The sequence below is a fragment of the Convolutriloba macropyga genome, chromosome 3 (assembly GCF_964194025.1).
Source record: "Convolutriloba macropyga chromosome 3, txConMacr16.3, whole genome shotgun sequence".
NCBI classification, from domain to species: domain Eukaryota; kingdom Metazoa; phylum Xenacoelomorpha; order Acoela; family Convolutidae; genus Convolutriloba; species Convolutriloba macropyga.
The window spans coordinates 66,344,800-66,372,404 of NC_134470.1; the positions used below are offsets into that span (position 1 = coordinate 66,344,800).

General features: G+C 34.4%; 2 protein-coding genes across 2 annotated transcripts in view; one reads left to right on the plus strand and one right to left on the minus strand.

Moving 5' to 3' along the window:
* Positions 1-27,605, minus strand: part of LOC142336375 (translationally-controlled tumor protein homolog) — a 318,382-nt gene that overhangs the window by 181,633 nt on the left and 109,144 nt on the right. The gene's annotated exons all lie outside the window — the stretch shown is intronic.
* LOC142336372 (uncharacterized) overlaps positions 12,459-27,605 on the plus strand; it is a 91,450-nt gene continuing 76,303 nt past the window's right edge. The window contains exon 1 of the mRNA XM_075385153.1: positions 12,459-12,719. Coding sequence (XP_075241268.1) covers positions 12,529-12,719 — 191 coding nt within the window. The 5' untranslated portion in view covers positions 12,459-12,528. The remainder of the gene's footprint in view (positions 12,720-27,605) is intronic.

Here is a 27,605-nt window from a genome sequence, read left to right on the forward strand (position 1 = left end):
ATTTTGATCATTTCGTTAGTGATTTGGCTAGACTTCAATTAAAGTCTCTGTGGACTCTAATCGGCCTGAAACCCTTAATAGCAAGCAACGAACACAGGCTAGTATGGTTGGGATGAGGGGTTTTGGACGACTGCTACACTGTAGTAACTGAAAGTTGATGAGTAGTCGAAGAGAAAACTGTGTGATCCCTGCCTGCGCACAATTATCTGAAATGAAATACTGTGTAATGTCCAGGCAAGACAGATATAGTAATAGTCACAGAAATAACATCACAGTGTAGTGTTTCAACGGTGATTGCAGAGCCAAAATGATAGGTTGACTACACTACATGTTTGGTCCAGACAACACATGTGCTGCTGTGTCCCGAAAGATGGTTTCAGGGAGACTTGAGGCTCATGGGACTCAACTCCTCAAAGAGCTAGACCCTAGATGGCCGTCGCACCTATACTCTGGTCTTCATGGCTTGGAATTTTCATTCTCTTAAAGGTTTGATGACTAAAAACTTAAGGCTTCGGCCAAAGGGAGGATCACGTGAGGTTCATTACGAATAAGGAAATGCTGCCAGCGTCATGTGAGGAACGGTCAGGGTCTGACTTGTAATTCTACGGATCAAGATAAAGAAAGTGACTACATCGATTAAACCACTCTTTCAATGCCCATTGACTGGGTGCAATAAGACCTGCAAGACGGTAGCCTGGTAGGCAAGGCACATCAGAAGTGTTCGCCCTTAGCGCACAATCCTAGATTAGGGTAGCGCAGCCCTGGTTGATGAAACTTTTGAATGAAAACGCTCAATCACAAATGAGGTATCCCCAGCCCAGGTTGATAGTGTTCCCAATGATATGGAAACAGTGAAAGCTGATAGCACAGAGATGTTTAGTTGCCCGTTCTCCTCAAAGACATAAAATTTATAGGAAACTCCACAATTTCAGTGTTCTAGAGTACACAATTGGTCACATAGAAGAAGCCAAGCGAAGCGTGGTGGAGAGACTGGATGCTCCAAAGCCCGAAAATACACCCCCGTGCCGATGCCCTGGGCGAGCACGAGCTCTAAAGCGGGAGTCTAACAATGACTTTCTCACTGATAACCAGAGAAATTGCATATATGCCCTCGAAGGTCTTTTGGGCTAAATACCTGAGGTATGGAGTAATTAGATCCTGCCAAAAGGAGGGTCCACCACCAAAACCACGATAGGCTTACGAGTTGATTTCCCTGAATTAAATCATGGAATGATAAGAAACAGTGAGGAGTTTTGTTCATAATTTTTTTGGTGCTCTCTGACGCCATGCTCACTTCAAATCAGCCTTTGTTCATGAAAATGTTGGACTGAATTGCATGTGTGATGTATTCAAACTCAGTTTGTTTTTTTTTGCATTCTCTGAGCACTTTGATGCCATGCTCACTTTAAATCAGCCTTTGTTCATGAAATTGTTGGACTGAATTGCATGCGTGATGTATTCGGACTTTTTTATTTGGATTGATACTTTTTGATCTCACGTAAGCTACCTATCAAAGTGACTTTTGCTGACTAAATAAGAGGCGTAGATTTCAATTGAGGAATTATCAATCTAATTGAAGGTGATTTGAGACAAGATTTATTACATGTAAGTGTAATTTAGTCTAGATAATTGCCAAGTCAAATAGAAAAACGGATTTTTCCCGTATTTCTCAGCTCCCGTTCTTATAGGTCTCATCATATAGATCTTTTTTCAGGTCCCAGTCTTGCCATTGGTATTTTCGGACTCAACATCATCGCCCTATTGCAGTTTTTTCTTGATATCTGCTAGCTATGGTTTTGAACTTTCCAAAGTCTGTTATTTATTTTTTTTGTCAATTAAATGCTTCGGCACAGAATGTTCTCGAAATAATATGACTTTGAACGATTTCTTTCAAAACTGAAAACGTATTGTAGATTTGTTCATAAACAATGGATGGGAACAGTCTAAAAACTGTATCATTTGCCTTTTCAGTAAGTTTGAGTGTTTTCCGACGCGGTCATTTCAATTGTTTATTTCAGCATGACTTCAAAAGTTAAAAGTGAGAAAGCGCATGCGCTAACTTTGAGCTAGTTTCACACATCCAGATGAAGCTTTGGCGGGTAATTTGCACTATTTATATAAGCTGATTTATTACATATATTTGCGCCCCATAATCAAACAAAAGTAAATTAAACTTGCAAGCTGCTGCGTTTTTCTTTGTGACCCTCTAAACTCGTCAATTGGTTATGGGCCCAGAAAACTGACACGTGAGACACAAGACAAAAGAAGACAGTGGCAAAAGGAGAAGGTGTCCTGGTCGAAAGGGACTTTACTTCAGAGACAAAGACAGAGAAAGAGAAGAAGGGAGAATGATAAAGACACACACACAGAGAGAGAGAGAGAGAAGAAGACAGTGAGACAGAGAGAGTTAAACTTTTGAAACTTTTGGTTTTTTAAATTAATTTTGTTTGATATTTATAAACCTGAAGATTCCATTGCGCGCCAAAATTTGATTATGGGTGTTTGAAAGTCACTCGTAATTTAACAAAAAAACGGTCGTTTGAAACAAAGAAGGGTCGATTAAAAGAGTCCCCATTTCTCAAAAGACTAAATCTATCTGTAGAATAGATTGAATTTTTCAAAACGCGATTTTGAGTTTGAAATTACAGTCCCTGCAGGGCATGTAACATTGTGTACAACATTTGAAACATATGCCAACCTACAATATGATTGAGCATAATAAAAGCTTGGTAAAACATGATGTATAGAAGGCTTGCTTGAAGAATGTTGAGAACGTTGGCCCATGTTTAAGTTAGTGTTCTCTGCTGTATCCTTCCTCATCGTGATTAGTCACAGTGGGGGAAGCAGTGATAGGTCAATTTCCACTCCAATTTTGTCCAGGATACTAAATTCTCAAACAAAATGGGTAATCTTTTATACTAAGCAGACAGAATTTCTCATTAAGCACTGCGTTTTTTAAAAAATCACTTTAACGATAAATTTTTGCAGGCTCTGCTTTGTTATTAAAAAGTTTTAAAAGTGGAAAAGTTTCATAAATGAAGACTGTCTAGTCGTCAATAGTTTTGCATTTAAATTAAGTTCATTTTTGTGTGTTTTCAACGTCTAAGTTAATTTTTGCTTTTAAAATTAAGTTGTTTTGTTAAAGAAAAGTTTTTGTTTTTAAAATTCGCTCATAATTGTGCAAAGTCTAAATAAGTAAAGACTTGTTTGGTGTTCTTTATTTTGGTGGTATCAGTTGTTTGTTTGAAATTGTGCAATTATTTTTTGAACTTTGAATTTTTAACTTTGTTGAACGTTCAAATTCTCAGTTAAAATTTTTCTAACACAAAATAAGAGTTCGCCACTTTAAACTTGAATAGCAAAACGATTGATAATCTTTTCTTTAGCGGTAAAGAAGAAGGCTATTTTTCTGAACAGTTTGAGGCATGTCTTGAAGTTCGAAGACATGTAGTTAACCGTTTCCGAAGTTGATGATTCAAAAAGTGAAGGAACTGTTTGTCTCGGTACTTTTGAAGGGACTTCCTTGTGAATTTGAAAGTTTTTGTACTCTTGTAAAATTAGGTCAAGATAAAACTTTGGATGAAATTAAATGTGATTTGGTTAATTTTGATTGTGAGAAACACAACAAAAGAAACACATAAATCAAGCCCTTTTTTTGCCAATGGTCGGACTGGTTTTAATAGTCAAAAGAGGGGGCATATTGCAAGACTTTGTTGTGCACAAATACTGGAAGCTAACAATGAAAAGTCTGAATACAAATAACATGTTTTAAGCGCAAAAAATTTGGACATTTTGCCAAAAATTGTTTTACTAAGAAGAAATTTGAATCCCATGCGATGACAATTGAACAAAAAAATGATTCGAAAGTCAAATTTTAAGTTTTGGAAGAACAAGAAGAGGAAAGTTTTAGCTTTTTCTTGAGTGAGAATTGTGTTGAACATCGAGATTTTATTATTGACTCTGGCACCACAAACTACATGATACTTTTGCTAACCTCGATGAAATTTTTTCTGGCGTAGTTCACAATGCCAACGAAACGCACTCTTCAATATTAAGAAAAGGGGATGTTGGGTTTTTCCCTAAGAATAGCAATGATGAATTGAAACAATTTGTTTTAAAAGATACTTTATTCGTACCTGATAACTCTAAAAACCTAATTTCTGTTTCAAAACATAGGGAGACGGGTGTTTGATTCTTCATTGAAAAATTCAAACTTGTTTAAATAAAGGCTCGTTACCTTGTGAATTTGAAAATGGATTGTTTGTGTGGAAAACTTATCCGTGTTCTAATGAAAGTTGCTTCAATGTTGAGCATAATAAAAGCTTGGTAAAACGTGATGTATAGAAGGCTTGCTTGAAGAATATTGAGAACGTTGGCCCATGTTTAAGTTAGTGTTCTCTGCTGTATCCGTCCTCATCGTGCTTAGTCACAGTGGGGGAAGCAGTGATAGGTCAATGTCCACTCCAATTTTGTCCAGGATACTAAATTCTCAAACAAAATGGGTAATCTTTTATACTAAGCAGACAGAATTTCTGATTAAGCACTGCGTTCTTTAAAAAATCACTAACGATAAATTTTTACAGGCTCTGCTTTGTTAGTAAAAAAGTTTAAAAGTGGAAAAGTTTCATAAATGAAGACTGTCTAGTTGTCAATAGTTTTGCATTTAAGATAAGTTCATTTTTGTGTGTTTTCAACATCTAAGTTAATTTTTGCTTTTAAAATTAAGTTGTTTTGTTAAAGAAAAGTTTTTGGTTTTAAAATTCGCTCATATTTGTGCAAGGTCTAAATAAGTACAGACTTGTTTGGTGTTCTTTATTTTGGTGGTATCAGTTGTTTGTTTGAAATTGTGCAATTATTTTTTGAACTTTGAATTTTTAACTTTGTTGAACGTTCAAATATTCAGTTAAAATTTTGCAAACACAAAATAAGAATTCGCCACTTTAAACTTGAATAGCAAAACGATTGATGATCTTTTCTTTAGCGGTAAAGAAGAAGGCTATTTTTTGAACAGTTTGAGGCATGTTTTGAAGTTCGAAGACATGTAGTTAACCGTTTCCGAAGTTGATGATTCAAAAAGTGAAGGAACTGTTTGTCTCGGTGCTTTTGAAGGGACTTCGCGTGAATTTGAAAGTCTTTGTACTCTTGTAAAATATGGTCAAGTTAAAACCTTGGATGAAATTAAATGTGATTCGGTTATTTTTGAATGTGAGAAACACAACGAAAGAAACACATAAATCAGAATCCCTTTGCCAATGGTCGAACTGGTTTTAATAGTCAAAAGAGGGGGCATATTGCAAGACTTTGTCGTGCACAAATACTGGAAGCTAACAACGAAAAATCTGAATACAAATAACGTATTAAGCGCAAAAAATTTAGACATTTTGCCAAAAATTGTTTTACTAAAAAAATTTGAATCCCATGCGATGACAACTGAACAAAAAAAAATAATTCAAGAGAAAGTCAAAATTTAAGTTTTGGAAGAACAAGAAGAGGAAAGTTTTAGCTTTTTCGTGAGTGAGAATTGTGTTGAACATCAAGATTTTATCATTGATTCTGGCGCCACAAACTACATGATACTTTTGCTAACCTGGATGAAAATTTTTCTGGCATAGTTCACAATGCCAACAAAACGCACTCTTCAATATTGAGAAAAAGGGGTTGTTGGGTTTTTCCTGAAGAATAGCAATGATGAATTGAAACAATTTGTTTTAAAAGATACTTTATTCGTACCTGATAACTCTAAAAACCTAATTTCTGTTTCAAAACATAGTGAGGCGGGTGTTTGTTTGTTCATTGAAAAATTCAAACTTGTTTTAAATAAAGGCTCGTTAGGTTTGAAGTTGAAAATGGAATGTTTGTGTGGAAAACTTATCCGTGTTCTAATGAAAGTTGCTTCAATGGTGACAGTTTACAAATGTGGCATGGAAAAATAACAACTTTTTTATTTGAAACCCTTGCCAGAATTTGTTGACGGTATAAAAGTAGATGACTGAAAAATTGATTGTTATGAAGTTTGTGAGTTGCATAAGTAAAAAAAAACCGGCTCTTCCAAAGGATTGCTTGAAAAGAGTGAAAGAAGTTTTGGACATTGTGCTTACAGATGTCTTAGAAAAAATTTATCCCGAAGCTGTTGATGGCCCTTGTTATGCCATTGGATTTGTAGACAGTTTCAGTCGTTTCTCAAAAGTTAATTTTATGAAAACAAGAGATGAGGTCTTGGGTAAGTTTAAACAGTTTTGTGCTGATCTTGGAAAACTAGGAGCTTTAGTTGCTGATGGAGAGGGAGAATACATTTCAAATGAGTTTAAGCGCTATTGTAAGAACCAAGGAATTCGTTTTGAAAGCTCTGCTCCATATTATACACAGGAAAATAGAAAAATTGAACGAAAAATGGGGAACTTCTGTTAGTATGGTTTCCTGTTTCTTGGATAGCGCTTGCTTGGATAAAAAATATTGACATCTTTGAACATGGCTTTTTACGTCGAAAACATGCTTTTGCATTCAGCTCTTGAGAAAACACGTTTTGAAATGATGTACAATGAAAAGCCGAATTTATTTTTAATGAAAAACCGAACCATTTCGCAAAAAAATAGATCACACCTCAAAAAAAGGAATTTTTCTTTCAAATTCTGATAATAGTAAGTGTTATTTGATTGGGTTTGAAGACGTAAAAGAAGAACTGACGATTCGGAAGTCGCGTAACGCAAGAATTTATGAAAATGAATTCTACTTCAAACATTCGAAAATACAACAGTTAGTCGAAGCCATTGATAACGTTTCAAATGAAGTTTCTTTTTTGAGTCAACTCGCGATCGATCTTCTGCTTCCAAAAATTGTTGAGGTTTTGCAAAACCCAAATTGGTCCAAAGCAATGGGGAGTGAATACTCTTTGGTTGAAAACAATTTTTGGTCCTTAGTGAAAAGTGATGAAAAACCAGTAGGAGGTAGATGGAATTTTGCTTTCAATTTTGATCATGATGGTGAAATATGTCGCTATCATTTTAACCACAATGCCCACAAAACGCACTCTTCAATATAGGGAAAAGGGGATATTGAGTTTTTCCCTAAGAATAGCATTGATGAATTGAAACATTTTGTTTTATAAGATACTTTATTCGTACCTGATAACTCTAAAAACCTAATTTCTGTTTCAAAACATAGTGAGGCGGGTGTTTGTTTCTTCATTGAAAAATTCAAACTTGTTTTAAATAAAGGCTCGTAACCTTTTGAAGTTGAAAATGGATTGTTTGTGTGGAAAACTTATCCGTTTTCTAATGAAAGTTGCTTCAATGTTGACAGTTTACAAATGTGTCATGCAAAAATAACAACTTTTCGATTTGAAACGCTTGCCAGAATTTGTTGAGGGTATGAAAGTAGGTGATTGAAAAATTCAGTGTTATGAAAATTGTGAGTTGAATAAGTGAAAAAAACAGTCTCTTCCAAAGGATTGCATGAGAAGGGTGGGGAGAAATTTTGGACATTGTGCATACAGATGTCTTAGAAAATAATTATCCCGAAGCTATTGATGGCCCTTGTTATGCCATTGGATTTGTAGATAGTTTCAGTCGTTTCTCAAAAGTTAATTTTATGAAAACAAGAGATGAGGTCTTGGGTAAGTTTAAACAGTTTTGTGCTGATCTTGGAAAACTAGGAGCTTTAGTTGCTGATGGAGAGGGAGAATACATTTCAAATGAGTTTAAGCGCTATTGTAAGAACCAAGGAATTCGTTTTGAAAGCTCTGCTCCATATTATACACAGGAAAATAGAAAAATTGAACGAAAAATGGGGAACTTCTGTTAGTATGGTTTCCTGTTTCTTGGATAGCGCTTGCTTGGATAAAAAAATATTGACATCTGCTTTGAACATGGCTTTTTACGTCGAAAACATGCTTTTGCATTCAGCTCCTGAGAAAACTCCTTTTGAAATGAAAATGATGTACAACGAAAAACCGAATTTGTCTTGTTAAACTTTTTGGTTGTTTGGCATCTATGCATATTGAAAAACCATTTCGCAAAAAACTAGATCGCACCTCAAAAAAAAGGAATTTTTCTTTCAAATTCTGATAATAGTAAGTGTTATTTGATTGGGTTTGAAGACGTAAAAGAAGAACTGACGATTCGGAAGTCGCGTAACGCAAGAATTTATGAAAATGAATTCTACTTCAAACATTCGAAAATACAACAGTTAGTCGAAGCCATTGATAACGTTTCAAATGAAGTTTCTTTTTTGAGTCAACTCGCGATCGATCTTCTGCTTCCAAAAATTGTTGAGGTTTTGCAAAACCCAAATTGGTCCAAAGCAATGGGGAGTGAATACTCTTTGGTTGAAAACAATTTTTGGTCCTTAGTGAAAAGTGATGAAAAACCAGTAGGAGGTAGATGGAATTTTGCTTTCAATTTTGATCTTGATGGTGAAATATGTCGCTATCGTTTTGTTGCAAAACTTTTTTGCCAAGTTTTTGAAAAAGATTTTTATTTGAGACTCACTCACCTACCACAAAATTTTCAACCATTATAATTTTCATATCTGGCTATTTCTAGCGGTTATTGATTAAAACAAATGGACATAAAAACTGCTTACTTAATTGCTCCAATTGATGATGTAGTGGGTAGATGATCTAATAGTTTGTGGCCTTTCTCAAAAATTTTGTGATTGGTTTTATACTGAAGTTCCTAAACAGTTCAAAATTCGTGATTATTCAGATTTGAAGTGGTTCTTAGGAATGAATTTTGAGAGGAATTAAAATAAAAATTGGCCTAGAGAAATACATTGAAAATTTTTTAGAAAATTTCAAAATGAACGAATGTAAGCCAATTGGTACGCCATAAGAGGAAAATTTCTAACTTTCAGAAAACGAGTGTCCTCAGGAGGGGAGTGAAGATCAACTTACAATGAGATAAACCAATTTCCGATGTTTGATAGATCGTCTTAACTATATAGCTTTGTCAAGTAGACCCGATTTTTGGTTTGCTGCTAATGCTCTAAATTCGTTCGTTGAAAATTCTGAAGACGTTCATTGGAAAGCGCCCAAGCGTGTTCTTAGATACTTAAGAGGAACAATGATTAAAACCTTAAACTTTCCGTAAGACTCAGGTCCTGGATTTTCTGATGCTGATTAGGCAGGGAATATAGATAGCAGGAGTACTTCAGGTTTTTGTTTAAGTTAAGTGATTCGTCTGGAGAAATAAGTTGGGATTGTAAGCCCCAAAGGACTGTAGCAACATCAACTGCTGAAGCAGAGTTTGACTCTGTTATTAAATTGAGTAAGGAAGCTATCCACCTAAGTGGGATTCTAGAGGACTTAGGAATTTTCTGTAGATTACTTTTGAAAGTTTTTGTGGATAATCAGGGTTTTATTGCCCTTAGTAAGCATTCTATGTAGCGTGGAAAAACTAAACACTTTGCCATAGAATTGCACTTTTTGCGAGAACTGGTAGAAAACCAGAAACTTGAACTGTCTTATTTGAAAACAGAAAACATGCCTGAAAATATTCTAATTCTCAATTCCGTACATATATGTTTGGTGAAACCTAGATTTAAAGGAGGGGTTTCAGCATGACTTCAAAATTAATAGTGAGAAAGCACACGCGCTAACTTCGAGCTAATTTCACACATCTCGATCAAGCTTTGGCGGTAATTTGCACTATATATATAAGTTAATTTACTACATATATTTGCCACCCATAATCAAACAATAGTAATTTGCCCCTCTAACCTCGCCAATAGTTTAAAAGCCTGCTGATCGTACAACTTTGAATTTCTGATGTAACCAGCAGCCTAAAATTAGGTGGGGCATATTAGACTTGGAAACGTAGTTATATCCTGGATGCCTACGTGTTGTTTGTAGCTCAACGCTTAAAAAAACACAATTTAGTTTCCACTAAAAACTTTTTTAAAGTAGTGGATATGAGCAGTAATCAAAATTAAACAGCAATTTTTCTGAATTTTTCTTATTAGGCAGATCAAACATACCTTTCATCCAGTGCGCTTTCAACGAGTATTTTAGGGCGAAATTGGTTAATTTTTAACAGCAAATATTCTTTATTCAATCTACAGGCAGCGAAAATTTGTCATGTCATCAGTGTGCTTTAAATGTTCTCTTGGTCAATTTTGAATTCTCTTACTATAATCATTCAATTCTTTTTAATTTTTCATTTTTTGAACTCCCATAATCTTGCCTCTTTCGATAAATTTTGAGAACCTAAGAACTTGTAGAGTATATGTGAATGTAGTAAGATATGGCTGCTGAGAACACTAGTTAGTCAGTTTGCTTAGTTTCAATAGCTGGTAAATTTTGACTCTTATTTCCTCACTTTTTCTGATGGATACTTTTTCTAGTACATCACATTCCGAGATCTTGAGAAGCTGGGAAAGAGGGACGCTTTCCAGTTTGCTTTCCAGCTTGTTATAATATTTCAAAACAGATATGTTGTCCTACGTCAACTCACAGTTTTATTGACGTTCCTCACGCTGTCGAGGGATCACTGTTTTCTCATTTTAAATTTTATGTCAAAATTGGAACTGAATTGAACCAATTTTCTTTTGTTGTCGCTCGATTGCCCCTAATTATTTTTTAACTTTCTTTCTAATGGTTGTTCTGCATTTTCATATATTTTGGTGCTGCAAAAGAGATGTTTAGTTCACTGATTTTTTTGTGTCAGGTATTCACAACTTCAGGAATGAGCACATTTCTGTAGCGAAAACAGATAAACAGTTTGATTGTTGACTTTCGTTATGAAGTCTTGAAAGGATCATTGACAACTATATGACAATGGATTTAAGATATTACTATGTAATCGCAATTGTATGATTTTTTAGTTCTCGAGAGCTTATCATATTATAAATTATCAAAAAGTCTTTGTTTTGAATAGAGATCAGCAGCTTTTCTCTTTGATCAAATGTTTGATGATAGGTTAGGCATATAGAGCCACATTAGCGAGCCTCCCTTTTCAGTTTTCTACAAAAAGTAATTATTTCAGTCAATACAGGGTCCTAATTTTTAAAAGTTTAAACGAGGCTGAGTTATAGAATACAATATATTAGATTATTTACAATTTGTAAAATGATTGATTACTCCTTGATAGTAGAAACAGCTGATAGTGAGATGAAACAGCAAACCAGATCCATTTTTAGAGACATTATAAACAGTAATTTTTTTGACATAGTGGTATTGCATGTTGTACACGGTTAATGAAAAACTTCAGGGATGAAACAGCTACAGAAACTTAAGCATTTTCGTCGTTTTAAGTTCTATTTCCTAGAAGGTGCTCTGCACAGATTTATGCGAGCCTTCTTTTCCTTTGACGTATTTCAATTCAATTTTCCACCTTCAAGGTTTTGTCAGTAAACAAGGAGCTCCTTGAATATTTCAAATAATTTTTTCCCACAAGTTTTCTGCAGTTTGAGTATTTAATAAATTGTTGTCATGCTTTGTTTGTTAGTTATTTTTCGACATTGAGTGAGAAGCACCACAACTTGCTGTTATTTCCTGGGGTAATAACTATGGGGACTTGAACCTACACTAGGCAATAAGGTAAGTTCTCTACGCTACTGTTGTTTGTTGTTTTTGTGTAGCTGCTAGACAGAACTGCGTTCATCTTGTAATGTTAGGGGGATTTGGGTTTGACGTTCTCACCTGGTTACATAGTCGCTTTATTTTGAGTAGGTAGTGGTAGGTTAATAATAATAGTGATATCAGTTGGTGATTGCCTTTCCAAATGTGGCCTTGATGCGGTGAGTTTTCTGCATCAACGCCGTGGTCTGCGATATGTGGATTAAGAGCGGGGATTCTTGTGAGAAAAGAGCAAGGAAGGGTGTTAACTCGTATTGGACTGATAAAGTTCATTCAGTTTGCTATCTCAACTGGGCGCTCCCGCAGGTCGATGATATTGAAGTATTTGTGGGTAGTTTTTTTGCAAGTAAAGATGTGATGTATGTCAGTGGGCCCTTCAATCATATTTACAACAGCAGTTCTTAATGTCGATGTCGATACAGCTCAAGAATCAGAAAAGTAGACGACAGTGTATCGGCTTCTAAAATAGCCGATACGGGTAATCCGTGATAGTGTCCGTTCTTCCTCCGGTATCTTTGGTGGATGCCGTTTTAGTACTTTGCCATTTTGCTGCAATTTCTCGTGGACAGTGCTTTTACTCTACGCTAGCCCTGGATAATCAACTAATTTCGATTAATTATTCGAGTTTAGAAATTTCTTTAATCAGTTTAAGACATGAAATGCTTCTCCCTGCTGCTGTGTTGCTAAGTTTGGTTATTATCCGACTTAATTCCTGTTCCTTGAGACAATGTTACTAGCTATTTATAGAGAAAAGGAAAATAAATGGAATTAATGACTGCTCGAATAGTTATTTTTCTCAAAATATCTAATGGTATCTGAAATAATTAAGCCAGCTGAGTTTATGATGGTTCTGTGTATCAGTACCGGAAAAGTCAAGTAGATCATTTTTAGGTTGTATGGTCTTGCATTAAAAGATCGGGTTTCGTAATAACGCTATTTGGTAAATATTGATTATTATGGCCTGTTATGACGATGCAGATTTTATCAGTGAGTACTTGAGACATGCAGTTGTATCCTGTGATGAATACGCCAGCCTCATTTTCGATGTTCCGATGGCAGATGAAGATGACAACAATGACAGAGATGAGGATGATGTTGAAGTCACAACTGTCAATCGAAGTGAGCCTGTGAATCCCAGAATGAAACGGTAGGTTGGATAAAGGAAACAGTTTACGTAGAGGTCGTCTGCCTCAGAAGTTCTTAGCAAATCAGGAGTCATACTGGAGGAGCATCTGCTTTGGAATTTCTAAAGCTTGCACGCCAAGCTATATTGATCGGGCTGATCAGAAATCATTGATACAACCGTTCGTCGATAGTTGTCCCCAGGTAAAACTATAAAGGCCCCGGGGGACAAAAATGTTTGTTGGGCAAATCTATGTGAGCGTGTTTTGTATAGGCTCAATAGTTGTTGACCCGTTATTTCTTGGGGAATAGAGCGAGGTCGTCGTTGGCCCCTTTTAACACTCAAAATCACTCCAACGCTTAAAAGTTGTCTTGTCAAAGTTGAACATATGTTTTTAAAGGTAAAAACTTTGAAATGCTTCAGGGGCACAAGGACAGCAAATTACATAATTGTATATAGAAAACTCCGTTCTTTGCTTGTGGAGGCTGAGCGCAGCTGAATTGGGTTTGTGCTAGTTTTTCTGCTCAAGGAATTTGAACTATGTTGGCTCGTTTCGCTTTCTGCAAAACTAGTTCAGGTTGCGAATCGAGGTGAGATTACGACACTTAGGAAAGTCTTGTAAATCTATTTTTACAAAACAAAATGTGTTCATGTTTTTAAATCAGTCCAGTGATCATTTTTAATGAAATGCGACTCTCGAAACTGGTATTAAAAGATGTATAGAGGTTAGTAGATTGTTTTACTGAGAATGCAACGTGTTGAGAAACAGGGGCTCAAGTGTATTTTTCATGAGAGAGATCATCTGTTCCATAAGGAGATTGCTGCAAAATGAGTCAAACGATTTTAAATTGCCATCAAATGCATATATTAGCAATAATTTAAATCTTGTTAGGTTTTGCGCTATTTTTACATTTACCCATTTTTTTGTGTGACCGCTTCTCAACCTTGCCTTGTATGTTGTGTATTAATTTGCTCTCATTCAGAGTTTAAAGGAGCCTAACTTAAACGATTTATTTTTGTAAATGGTTGAAACGCTAAAAGGGTAATGGAAATTGATTTCAATTTAAATCCTTTGTTAAAATTATCTCATAAAGAAAGCATTTAAAGACCGTTGGGTGATCCCCTTGCTAAAGCAGTTTTTTTCCATGAGTAATAAATAAACTTGCTTAAGTGGTTGTCCGGTGTAAGTCGGTAATATTCAAATTTCGATGTTTTTGATGCGATATATGGATGTTCTTGTCCTTTTGTAATTTTTACTCGATTAATTTGGGCTGAATATAGGAATTTTTAGAAAAGAAGCTTGAGGACTGGGGAATAGATCAGAACGATTTAATACGCTTTCTCTTTCTATTTTTAAGACTGCAGTTTTTATTTTATTTAGTAGTATTTATATGCTGTATTTTTATTGTTCCTCATCCCACCTTAGTGAGGGGGACTTTTATGCTCAACTGGTTTTATTTTTTCTGTCTATTTTAACGGATCGATATAGTCAGTTAAGAGACAGTTAATAATTGACGCAAACTAATTGGGATTGCGAAGGGACACTGTATTTTTAATCCTTTAGAAAACTTTTGTTTCTTCTGCCAATTAGATACAAGTCAGTTTTCATATAAGTTGTTCAGTCAAAGAGAGATGCCACTTAAGTTCAATTGAGGCCCAATAAACAAATTTTACGTTTTCAGAGAAATGCTCCTGGTCTTTTTCCGACATTGTGTTCTGGTCAATTTGAGTTTTGAGGTTTGCCTGCATCCATTGTTCATTTTTAAATCTCAGGGCTCAGTCTCAATAATCAATGGTGCAATTGCTCATTTGAAAAGGTATAAATAAAATCCAATGCTTTAAGTTGATAACTAATGGCCTTTATAGCTTTATTTTTATCTGCTTGCAAAAATAATTGATTTTTTATACTCTATTACTTTTTCAAACTTTTTTTACTTTTTATAACTTGTAGCTGAGTTTGATTGATGACATGCCCTTTCCTCCTGCTAGTGAAACAAAAGTTAATTTGGTTGCGTTTTATGTGTTAAGTAATGGTTTTATGGTTTTGATACTGAGAGTTTTAATCAAATTTTTGATATTTTGTTATTTGCCTGTATTAGGGGTTCTTTAGTCTATTATCGCGTTGTGACATCGAAGACAGGTCCCATCGGCGATACAAGAAAGCCCATTTGAGCACATAGATAATGAACTTGTATGATGAATGTTTCAGTGGATAGCTTGCGGTTTTAGGGTCTGGTTGTAAATTTTAGTCGATTTTTCAGTATCTACCTGCACAGGTCTCAGTGGCTTCCTATTTGAGATATAAATTAACTTGTTGTATTTTTTCAGTTGATAACTAACTGTGTTAATGATTGTATTTGTTTTCAAAAATATCAATGGAATGTCGAGCTTTGCTTTTGGTTCTTATTTTTGCAACGTCTTACAGTCTCAATAATGAGAATTCTCATCACTTTCTTTTGATGCAGACATTAATCTCCTCTTGTTTTGTATTTCGACCGATCCTTTCATTACTTTGATCTTGTGATTTCTCATCCAAAAGTTTGAGCTTTTGATACTGATGAATATTTTGGTTGTGTTTTCACTTTGCCCCTTTAAAAAGGCAGGCCTGTGGATGTTCAAATACGGCTCACGTGAACATATATAATCGCTGAATTGCTCATGGTTTTAACGGCTGCAAAACTTTTTGCTAATCATTTGTGAAATTCTGAAAGTTGCTTGTATTTGTTGTTCTTTTGTAAAAGAATTTTGTAGTCTTTTCAATTGAGTTGACTAATGGCATTTACCATTGGCTGCCTAAGGATTCGCATGTGAATCTACCTAGTGTTTTCAGCCTTTAAGGTGATGGTTGTTATGACTTTTGAGGTTAGTTGGTTAAAAATAATTCAGAGGCTTTTTGAACTGTACACCTTTTGTTTTTTTTGTCGATTTGGTACTTAGCCTCATTAAGGGCAGGTCCTATCTGCTTTGTAGTGAATTACAAGTTAGTTTGTTTAATTCAGGTTTTATCTGGTGCTATTTCTCTAATGCGGAATTACTCAAGATTTCGTGGTTTGAGTTGATAAATTTTTTTACTCGTACGCGAAAATTTTAATTGCTGCTTTGTATATTCCGTATTCGCCATTTCATCAAGAAGCTGATTAAATCCTGAACAAGAAGTTAAATTTTGTTAGGAAGCTGGTTTTTTAGTTCATTCAACAGTTTCTGGGTCTTATTGTAATTTTAATCAATTTTTCGGTATCTACCTGCACAGGTCTCTGTGGCTTCCTATTTGAGATTTAAGTTATTTTGTTTTATTTTAGTTGATAACTAACAGTTTTGATGATTATTTTTTTTTTCAAAAATATCAATGGAATTTCGAGCTTTGCTTTTGGCTCTTTTTTTGCAACTTGTTACTTAGTCTCAATAATGAGAAGTCTTATCAGTTTCTTTTGATGAAGGCATTAATCTCCTCTAGTTTTGTATTTCGTCCGATCATTTCATTACTTTGACCTTGTGATTTTTTATTCATAATTTTGAGCTTTTGATACTGATGAATTTTTGTGGGTGTTTTCACTTTGCCCCTTTAAAAAGGCAGGCCTGTGGATTTTCAAATACGGCTCACGTGAACATACATAATCGCTGAATTGCTCATGGTTTTAACGGCTGCAAAGCTTTTTTCACATTATTTGTGAAATTCTGAGTTTTGATTGTATTTGTTATTTTGTAAAAGAATTTGTTGTCTTCAATTGGGTTGACTAATGACATTTACCATTGGCTGCCTAAGGATTCGCACGTGAATCTACCTAGTGTTTTTACGTTTGAAGGTGATGGTTGTTGACTTTTGAAGTTATTTGGTTAAAATAATTCAGAGAATTTTTGAACTGTGCCCCTTTTGTTCCTTTGTCGACTTGGTGCTTAGCCTCATTAAGGGCAGGTCCTATCTGCTTTGTAGTTACAAGTTTTTTTAATTAATTCAGGTTTTGTCTGGTGCTATTTCTCTAATGCGGACTTATTCAGGATTTCGTGGTTTGAGTTGATAACATTTTATTACTCGTACGCGACAATTTTAATTGCTGCATTGTATATTCCGTATTCGCCATTTTTCGATCAGAAAGCTGGTTAATTCTTGAAGAAGTTAAATTTTGTTAGGAAGCTGGTTTTTTAGTTCATTCAACAGGTTCTGGGTATGATTGTAAATTTCAGTTGATTTTTCGGTATCTACCTGCACAGGTCTCTGTGGCTTCCTATTTGAGATTTAAGTTATTTTGTTTTATTTTTTTTAGGTGATAACTAAGTTTTAATGATTGTATATTTTTTTTAAAATATCAATGCAATTTCGAGCTTTATTTTTGGTTCTTTTTTGCAAGTTGTTACTTAGTCTCAATAATGAAAAGTCTCACCAGTTTCTTTTGATGAAGGCATTAATCTCCTCTAGTTTTGTATTTCGTCCGATCATTTCATTACTTTGACCTTGTGATTTTTCATTCATAATTTTGAGCTTTTGATACTGATGAATTTTTGTTGGTGTTTTCACTTTGCCCCTTTAAAAAGGCAGGCCTGTGGATGTTCAAATACGGCTCACGTGAACATACATAATCGCTGAATTGCTCATGGTTTTAACGGCTGCCAAACTTTTTGCAAATTATTTGTGAAATTCTGAGTGTTACTTGTATTTGCTGTTATTTTGTTAAAGAATTTGTTGTCTTTTCAATTGGGTTGACTGATGGCATTTACCATTGGCTGCCTAAGGATTCGCATGTGAATCTACCTAGTGTTTTTACGTTTTAAGGTGATGGTTGTTGACTTTTGAGGTTATTTGGTAAAAATAATTCAGAGGATTTTTGAACTGTGCCCCTTTTGTTCTTTTGTCGACTTGGTACTTAGCCTCATTAAGGGCAGGTCCTATCTGCTTTGTGAAATACAAGTTAGTTTGTTTAATTCAGGTTTTATCTGGTGCTATTTCTCTAATGCGGAATTACTCAAGATTTCGTGGTTTGAGCTGATAAATTTTTTTACTCGTACGCGAAAATTTTAATTGCTGCTTTGTATATTCCGTATTCGCCATTTTTTCATCAAGAAGCTGATTAAATCCTGAACAAGAAGTTAAATTTTGTTAGGAAGCTGGTTTTTTAGTTCATTCAACAGTTTCTAGGTCTTTTGTAATTTTAATCGATTTTTCGGTATCTACCTGCACAGGTCTCTGTGGCTTCCTATTTGAGATTTAAGTTATTTTGTTTTTTTTAGTTGATAACTATCAGTTTTAATGATTGAATTTTTTTTTTCAAAATATCAATGGAATTTCGAGCTTTGCTTTTGGTTCTTTTTTTGCAACTTGTTACTTAGTCTCAATAATGAGAAGTCTCATCAGTTTCTTTTGATGAAGGCATTAATCTCCTCTAGTTTTGTAGTTCGTCCGATCATTTCATTACTTTGACCTTGTGATTTTTCATTCATAATTTTGAGCTTTTGATACTGATGAATTTTTGTTGGTGTTTTCACTTTGCCCCTTTAAAAAGGCAGGCCTGTGGATGTTCGAATACGGCTCACGTGAACATACATAATCGCTGAATTGCTCATGGTTTTAACGGCTGCAAAACTTGCAAATTATTTGTGAATTTATGAGTGTTACTTGTATTTGCTGTTATTTTGTTGAAGAATTTGTCTTTTCGATTGGGTTGACTAATGGCATTTGCCATTGGCTGCCTAAGGATTCGCATGTGAATCTACCTAGCGTTTTTACGTTTTATGGTGATGGTTGTTGACTTTCGAGGTTATTTGGTAAAAATAATTCAGAGGATTTTTGAACTGTGCCCCTTTTGTTCTTTTGTCGACTTTGTACTTAGCCTCATTAAGGGCAGGTTCTATCTGCTTTGTAGTGAATTACAAGTTAGTTTGTTCAATTCAGGTTTTATCTGGTGCTATTTCTCTAATGCGGAATTATTCAGGATTTTGTGGTTTGAGTTAAATTTTTTTACTCGTACGCGACAATTTTAATTGCTGCTTCGTATATTCCGTATTCGCCATGTCATCAAGAAGCTGATTAAGTATTGAACAAGTTAAATTTTGTTAGGAAGCTGGTTCTTTAGTTCATTCAACAGTTTCTGGGTCTGATTGTAAATATTAGTCGATTTTTCGGTATCTACCTGCACAGGTCTCTGTGGCTTCCTATTTGAGATTTAAGTTATTTTGTTTTATTTTTTTAGTTGATAACTAACAGTTTTAATGATTGCATTTTTTTTCTCAAAATATCAATGGAATTTCGAGCTTTGCTTTTGGTTCTTTTTTTGCAACTTGTTACTTAGTCTCAATAATGAGAAGTCTCATGAGTTTCTTTTGATGAAGGCATTAATCTCCTCTAGTTTTGTATTTCGTCCGATCATTTCATTACTTTGACCTTGTGATTTTTCATTCATAATTTTGAGCTTTTGATACTGATGAATTTTTGTGCGTGTTTTCACTTCGCCCCTTTAAAAAGGCAGGCCTGTGGATGTTCAAATACGGCTCACGTGAACATAAATAATCGCTGAATTGCTCATGGCTTTAACGCCTGCAAAACTTCTTGCAAATTATTTGTGAATTTCTGAGTTTTACTTTTATTTGCTGTTATTTTGTTAAAGAATTTGTCTTTTCAATTGGGTTGACTAATGGCATTTACCATTGGCTGCCTAAGGATTCGCACGTGAATCTACCTAGTGTTTTTACGTTTGAAGTTGATTGTTGTTGACTTTTGAGGTTATTTGGTAAAAATATTTCAGAGGATTTTTGAACTGTGCCCCATTTGTTCTTTTGTCGACTTGGTACTTAGCCTCCTTAAGGGCAGGTCCTATCTGCTTTGTAGTGAATTACAAGTTAGTTTGTTTAATTCAGGTTTTATCTGGTGCTGTTTCTCTAATGCGGAATTATTCAAGCTTTCGTGGTTTGAGTTGATAACATTTTTCACTCGTACGCGAAAATTTTAATTGCTGCTTTGTATATTCCGTATTCGCCATTTCATCAAGAAGCTGATTAAATCTTGAACAAGTTAAATTTTGTTAGGAAGCTAGTTTTTTAGTTCATCAAGTTTCTGGGTCTGATTGTAAATTTTAGTAGATTTTTCGGTATCTACCTGCACAGGTCTCTGTGGCTTCCTATTTGAGATTTAAGTTATTTTTTTTTTTTAGTTGATAACTAACAGTTTTGATGATTGTATTTTTTTTTCAAAAATATCAATGGAATTTCGAGCTCTGCTTTTGGTTCTTTTTTTGCAACTTGTTACTTAGTCTCAATAATGAGAAGTCTCATCAGTTTCTTTTGATGCAGGCATTAATCTCCTCTAGTTTTGTATTTCGACCGATCATTTCATTACTGTGACCTTGTGATTTTTCATCCATAAGTTTGAGCTTTTGATACTAATGAATTTTTGTGGTGGTGTTTTCACTTTGCCCCTTTGAAAAGGCAGGCCTGTGGATGCTCAAATACGGCTCACGTGAACATACATAATCGCTGAATTGCTCATGGTTTTAACGGCTGCAAAACTTTTTGCAATTCATTTGTGAAATTCTGAGTGTTGCTTGTATTTGTTGTTAGGTTTTAGGTTTAAGTGTTTTTAGGTTTTAAAGTGATGGTTGTTATGACTTTTGATGTTTTTTGGTGAAAAATAATTCAGAGGGTTTTTGAACTGTGCCCTTTTTGTTCTTTTGTCGACTGGGTACTTAGCCTCATTAAGGGCAGGTCCTATCTGCTTTGTAGTGAATTACAAGTCAGTTTGTTTAATTCAGGTTTTGTCTGGTGCTATTTCTCTAATGCGGAATTATTCAAGATTTCGTGGTTTGAGTTGATAACATTTTTTACTCGTACGCGAAAATTTTAATTGCTGCTTTGTATATTCCGTATTCGCCATTTCATCAAGAAGCTGATTAAATCTTGAACATGTTAAATTTTGTTAGGAAGCTAGTTTTTTACTTCATTCAAGTTTCTGGGTCTGATTGTAAATTTTAGTAGATTTTTCGGTATCTACCTGCACAGGTCTCTGTGGCTTCCTATTTGAGATTTAAGTTATTTTGTTTTATTTTTTAGTTGATAACTAACAGTTTTGATGATTGTATTTTTTTTTCAAAAATATCAATGGAATTTCGAGCTCTGCTTTTGGTTCTTTTTTTGCAACTTGTTACTTAGTCTCAATAATGAGAAGTCTCATCAGTTTCTTTTGATGCAGGCATTAATCTCCTCTAGTTTTGTATTTCGACCAATCATTTCATTACTTTGACCTTGTGATTTTTCATCCATAAGTTTGAGCTTTTGATACTGATGAATTTTTGTGGGTGTTTTCACTTCGCCCCTTTAAAAAGGCAGGCCTGTGGATGTTCAAATACGGCTCACGTGAACATACATAATCGCTGAATTGCTCATGGTTTTAACGGCTGCAAAACTTTTTGCAATTCATTTGTGAAATTCTGAGTGTTGCTTGTATTTGTTGTTAGGTTTTAGGTTTAAGTGTTTTTAGGTTTTAAAGTGATGGTTGTTATGACTTTTGATGTTTTTTGGTGAAAAATAATTCAGAGGATTTTTGAACTGTGCCCTTTGTGTTCTTTTGTCGACTGGGTACTTAGCCTCATTAAGGGCAGGTCATATCTGCTTTGTAGTGAATTACAAGTTAGTTTGTTCAATTCAGGTTTTATCTGGTGCTATTTCTCTAATGCGGAATTATTCAGGATTTTGTGGTTTGAGTTAAATTTTTTTACTCGTACGCGACAATTTTAATTGCTGCTTTGTATATTCCGTATTCGCCATGTCATCAAGAAGCTGATTAAATATTGAACAAGTTAAATTTTGTTAGGAAGCTGGTTCTTTAGTTCATTCAACAGTTTCTGGGTCTGATTGTAAATATTAGTCGATTTTTCGGTATCTACCTGCACAGGTCTCTGTGGCTTCCTATTTGAGATTTAAGTTATTTTGTTTTATTTTTTTAGTTGATAACTAACAGTTTTAATGATTGTATTTTTTTCTCAAAATATCAATGGAATTTCGAGCTTTGCTTTTGGTTCTTTTTTTTGCAACTTGTTACTTAGTCTCAATAATGAGAAGTCTCATAAGTTTCTTTTGATGAAGGCATTAATCTCCTCTAGTTTTGTATTTCGTCCGATCATTTCATTACTTTGACCTTGTGATTTTTCATTCATAATTTTGAGCTTTTGATACTGATGAATTTTTGTGGGTGTTTTCACTTCGCCCCTTTAAAAAGGCAGGCCTGTGGATGTTCAAATACGGCTCACGTGAACATACATAATCGCTGAATTGCTCATGGCTTTAACGCCTGCAAAACTTCTTGCAAATTATTTGTGAATTTCTGAGTGTTACTTTTATTTGCTGTTATTTTGTTAAAGAATTTGTTGTCTTTTCAATTGGGTTGACTAATGGCATTTACCATTGGCTGCCTAAGGATTCGCATGTGAATCTAGCTAGTGTTTTTACGTTTGAAGTTGATGGTTGTTGACTTTTGAGATTATTTGGTAAAAATAATTCAGAGGATTTTTGAACTGTGCCCCATTTGTTCTTTTGTCGACTTGGTACTTAGCCTCCTTAAGGGCAGGTCCTATCTGCTTTGTAGTGAATTACAAGTTAGTTTGTTTAATTCAGGTTTTATCTGGTGCTATTTCTCTAATGCGGAATTATTCAAGATTTCGTGGTTTGAGTTGATAACATTTTTTACTCGTACGCGAAAATTTTAATTGCTGCTTTGTATATTCCGTATTCGCCATTTCATCAAGAAGCTGATTAAATCTTGAACAAGTTAAATTTTGTTAGGAAGCTAGTTTTTTACTTCATTCAAGTTTCTGGGTCTGATTGTAAATTTTAGTAGATTTTTCGGTATCTACCTGCACAGGTCTCTGTGGCTTCCTATTTGAGATTTAAGTTATTTTGTTTTATTTTTTTAGTTGATAACTAACAGTTTTGATGATTGTATTTTTTTTTCAAAAATATCAATGGAATTTCGAGCTCTGCTTTTGGTTCTTTTTTTGCAACTTGTTACTTAGTCTCAATAATGAGAAGTCTCATCAGTTTCTTTTGATGCAGGCATTAATCTCCTCTAGTTTTGTATTTCGACCGATCATTTCATTACTGTGACCTTGTGATTTTTCATCCATAAGTTTGAGCTTTTGATACTAATGAATTTTTGTGGTTGTGTTTTCACTTTGCCCCTTTGAAAAGGCAGGCCTGTGGATGTTCAAATACGGCTCACGTGAACATACATAATCGCTGAATTGCTCATGGTTTTAACGGCTGCAAAACTTTTTGCAATTCATTTGTGAAATTCTGAGTGTTGCTTGTATTTGTTGTTAGGTTTTAGGTTTAAGTGTTTTTAGGTTTTAAAGTGATGGTTGTTATGACTTTTGATGTTTTTTGGTGAAAAATAATTCAGAGGGTTTTTGAACTGTGCCCTTTTTGTTCTTTTGTCGACTGGGTACTTAGCCTCATTAAGGGCAGGTCCTATCTGCTTTGTAGTGAATTACAAGTCAGTTTGTTTAATTCAGGTTTTGTCTGGTGCTATTTCTCTAATGCGGAATTATTCAAGATTTCGTGGTTTGAGTTGATAACATTTTTTACTCGTACGCGAAAATTTTAATTGCTGCTTTGTATATTCCGTATTCGCCATTTCATCAAGAAGCTGATTAAATCTTGAACAAGTTAAATTTTGTTAGGAAGCTAGTTTTTTACTTCATTCAAGTTTCTGGGTCTGATTGTAAATTTTAGTAGATTTTTCGGTATCTACCTGCACAGGTCTCTGTGGCTTCCTATTTGAGATTTAAGTTATTTTGTTTTATTTTTTTAGTTGATAACTAACAGTTTTGATGATTGTATTTTTTTTTCAAAAATATCAATGGAATTTCGAGCTCTGCTTTTGGTTCTTTTTTTGCAACTTGTTACTTAGTCTCAATAATGAGAAGTCTCATCAGTTTCTTTTGATGCAGGCATTAATCTCCTCTAGTTTTGTATTTCGACCAATCATTTCATTACTTTGACCTTGTGATTTTTCATCCATAAGTTTGAGCTTTTGATACTGATGAATTTTTGTGGGTGTTTTCACTTCGCCCCTTTAAAAAGGCAGGCCTGTGGATGTTCAAATACGGCTCACGTGAACATACATAATCGCTGAATTGCTCATGGTTTTAACGGCTGCAAAACTTTTTGCAATTCATTTGTGAAATTCTGAGTGTTGCTTGTATTTGTTGTTAGGTTTTAGGTTTAAGTGTTTTTAGGTTTTAAAGTGATGGTTGTTATGACTTTTGATGTTTTTTGGTGAAAAATAATTCAGAGGATTTTTGAACTGTGCCCTTTGTGTTCTTTTGTCGACTGGGTACTTAGCCTCATTAAGGGCAGGTCATATCTGCTTTGTAGTGAATTACAAGTTAGTTTGTTCAATTCAGGTTTTATCTGGTGCTATTTCTCTAATGCGGAATTATTCAGGATTTTGTGGTTTGAGTTAAATTTTTTTACTCGTACGCGACAATTTTAATTGCTGCTTTGTATATTCCGTATTCGCCATGTCATCAAGAAGCTGATTAAATATTGAACAAGTTAAATTTTGTTAGGAAGCTGGTTCTTTAGTTCATTCAACAGTTTCTGGGTCTGATTGTAAATATTAGTCGATTTTTCGGTATCTACCTGCACAGGTCTCTGTGGCTTCCTATTTGAGATTTAAGTTATTTTGTTTTATTTTTTTAGTTGATAACTAACAGTTTTAATGATTGTATTTTTTTCTCAAAATATCAATGGAATTTCGAGCTTTGCTTTTGGTTCTTTTTTTGCAACTTGTTACTTAGTCTCAATAATGAGAAGTCTCATAAGTTTCTTTTGATGAAGGCATTAATCTCCTCTAGTTTTGTATTTCGTCCGATCATTTCATTACTTTGACCTTGTGATTTTTCATTCATAATTTTGAGCTTTTGATACTGATGAATTTTTGTGGGTGTTTTCACTTCGCCCCTTTAAAAAGGCAGGCCTGTGGATGTTCAAATACGGCTCACGTGAACATACATAATCGCTGAATTGCTCATGGCTTTAACGCCTGCAAAACTTCTTGCAAATTATTTGTGAATTTCTGAGTGTTACTTTTATTTGCTGTTTTTTTGTTAAAGAATTTGTTGTCTTTTCAATTGGTTTGACTAATGGCATTTACCATTGGCTGCCTAAGGATTCGCATGTGAATCTAGCTAGTGTTTTTACGTTTGAAGTTGATGGTTGTTGACTTTTGAGATTATTTGGTAAAAATAATTCAGAGGATTTTTGAACTGTGCGCCATTTGTTCTTTTGTCGACTTGGTACTTAGCCTCCTTAAGGGCAGGTCCTATCTGCTTTGTAGTGAATTACAAGTTAGTTTGTTTAATTCAGGTTTTATCTGGTGCTATTTCTCTAATGCGGAATTATTCAAGATTTCGTGGTTTGAGTTGATAACATTTTTTACTCGTACGCGAAAATTTTAATTGCTGCTTTGTATATTCCGTATTCGCCATTTCATCAAGAAGCTGATTAAATCTTGAACAAGTTAAATTTTGTTAGGAAGCTAGTTTTTTACTTCATTCAAGTTTCTGGGTCTGATTGTAAATTTTAGTAGATTTTTCGGTATCTACCTGCACAGGTCTCTGTGGCTTCCTATTTGAGATTTAAGTTATTTTGTTTTATTTTTTTAGTTGATAACTAACAGTTTTGATGATTGTATTTTTTTTTCAAAAATATCAATGGAATTTCGAGCTCTGCTTTTGGTTCTTTTTTTTGCAACTTGTTACTTAGTCTCAATAATGAGAAGTCTCATCAGTTTCTTTTGATGCAGGCATTAATCTCCTCTAGTTTTGTATTTAGACCAATCATTTCATTACTTTGACCTTGTGATTTTTCATCCATAAGTTTGAGCTTTTGATACTAATGAATTTTTGTGGTTGTGTTTTCACTTTGCCCCTTTGAAAAGGCAGGCCTGTGGATGTTCAAATACGGCTCACGTGAACATACATAATCGCTGAATTGCTCATGGTTTTAACGGCTGCAAAACTTTTTGCAATTCATTTGTGAAATTCTGAGTGTTGCTTGTATTTGTTGTTAGGTTTTAGGTTTTAGTGTTTTTAGGTTTTAAAGTGATGGTTGTTATGACTTTTGATGTTTTTTGGTGAAAAATAATTCAGAGGATTTTTGAACTGCCCTTTGTGTTCTTTTGTCGACTGGGTACTTAGCCTCATTAAGGGCAGGTCCTATCTGCTTTGTAGTGAATTACAAGTCAGTTTGTTTATTTCAGGTTTTGTCTGGTGCTATTTCTCTAATGCGGAATTATTCAGGATTTCGTGGTTTTAGTTGATAACATTTTTTTACTCGAACCTGACAATTTTAATTGCTGCGTTGTATATTCCGTATTTACCATTTTTTGATCAGGAAGCTGTTTAATTCTTGAACAAGAAGTGAAATTTTGTTAGGAAGCTGTTTTTTTTATTTCATTCAACAGTTTCTGTCTTTTTTCGTTGCTTTCCATTCAAAACGGAGTTCAATTTGTCTGACTATGATCATACTTTTGCGATATGCATCATTTGGCTCAGTTAGTCATCATTTTATTTAGGCGCATGCTTGAGGTAATTGTTTTCAATGTTTTCGGTTTTCTTGAAGTTTTTTCTTTTAATATTTTAGATCTCTTGTTGTTTTTAGAGTTTTACTTTTTATCAAATCGAAATAACGGGTACAGCGTGACAGATCCGAAATTTTATATCACTGATATCTGTGATAGTGGAGAGGTTGTTGTTTGCCTTCTCTTTGTTTTTACAATTCAAATAATTTGATTTGTATTAGGGCGCTGTCTTTTATTAAGATCTGTTCACTTTTTTTTATTTTTGAAGTCAAATTGGAGTAGTGATTTTTGGTTACGCGGAGGCAGGAAGTGGAGCGAAAAAGCGAGTGGTTTTGCGCCGTAAAATTTTTGCACTCTAATTTTAAAGTAGCGTGAGAAAACGGTGTTTGAACAAAAATTCGCTTTCTCGCTAGTGATTTTTTGTTCGTGTGCGGCAATTTCTATTCATTTTTTACTGGTTTTTTCCGATTTGTTGGATCGGATGAAACTTTTTAAGGCTTGAAATTGGGTTACTCTACTGCTCATAGTTATTACATCTGAAATCCTTGAATTTCTGTTCATGATATTTAAAATCTTTTTGGTTGTTCTTTTTTTGGGCATAAAAATCTTATTTGCATTTAATCTTGAGTTGTGTTGTCTGTGTTTGTTAAGAAAATTTCATTAAAAAACTAAAAGGTTAAGGTGATTTAGCCGCAAAGCGATTGCTGGGGCTATTTTTGGCGTGTTCTCGGTTTTTTAAGTTCTTCGAGATCTTTGTTTTTCTTGGTTTTTACTAAAAAAGGATTGGATTGTATTGGTGCTCTGTCTTTTTTTGTAATACGTTTTTACACATTTTCTCTGACTTTGATCTTTCAAAACGGGATAAACAAGTGCTCAATTATTATTATGTTTCACTAGTGGCCCATAACGTACATTAGTACCTTATTTGTTAGTACCTTACGTTAGTACCTTACATTAGTTCCTATTTGAGATTTAAGTTATTTTGTTTTATTTTTTTAGTTGATAACTAACAGTTTTGATGATTGTTTTTTTTTCAAAAATATCAATGGAATTTCGAGCTCTGCTTTTGATTCTTGTTTGCAACTTGTTACTTAGTCTCCATAATGAGAAGTCTCATCAGTTTCTTTTGATGCAGGCATTAATCTCCTCTAGTTTTGTATTTCGACCGATCATTTCATTACTTTGGCCTTGTGATTTTTCATTCATAATTTTGAGCTTGTGATGCTGATGAATTTTTATGGTTGTTTTCACTTTGCCCCTTTAAAAAGGCAGGCCTGTTGATGTTCAAATACGGTCACGTGAACATACATAATCGCTGAATTGCTCATGGTTTTAACGGCTGCCAA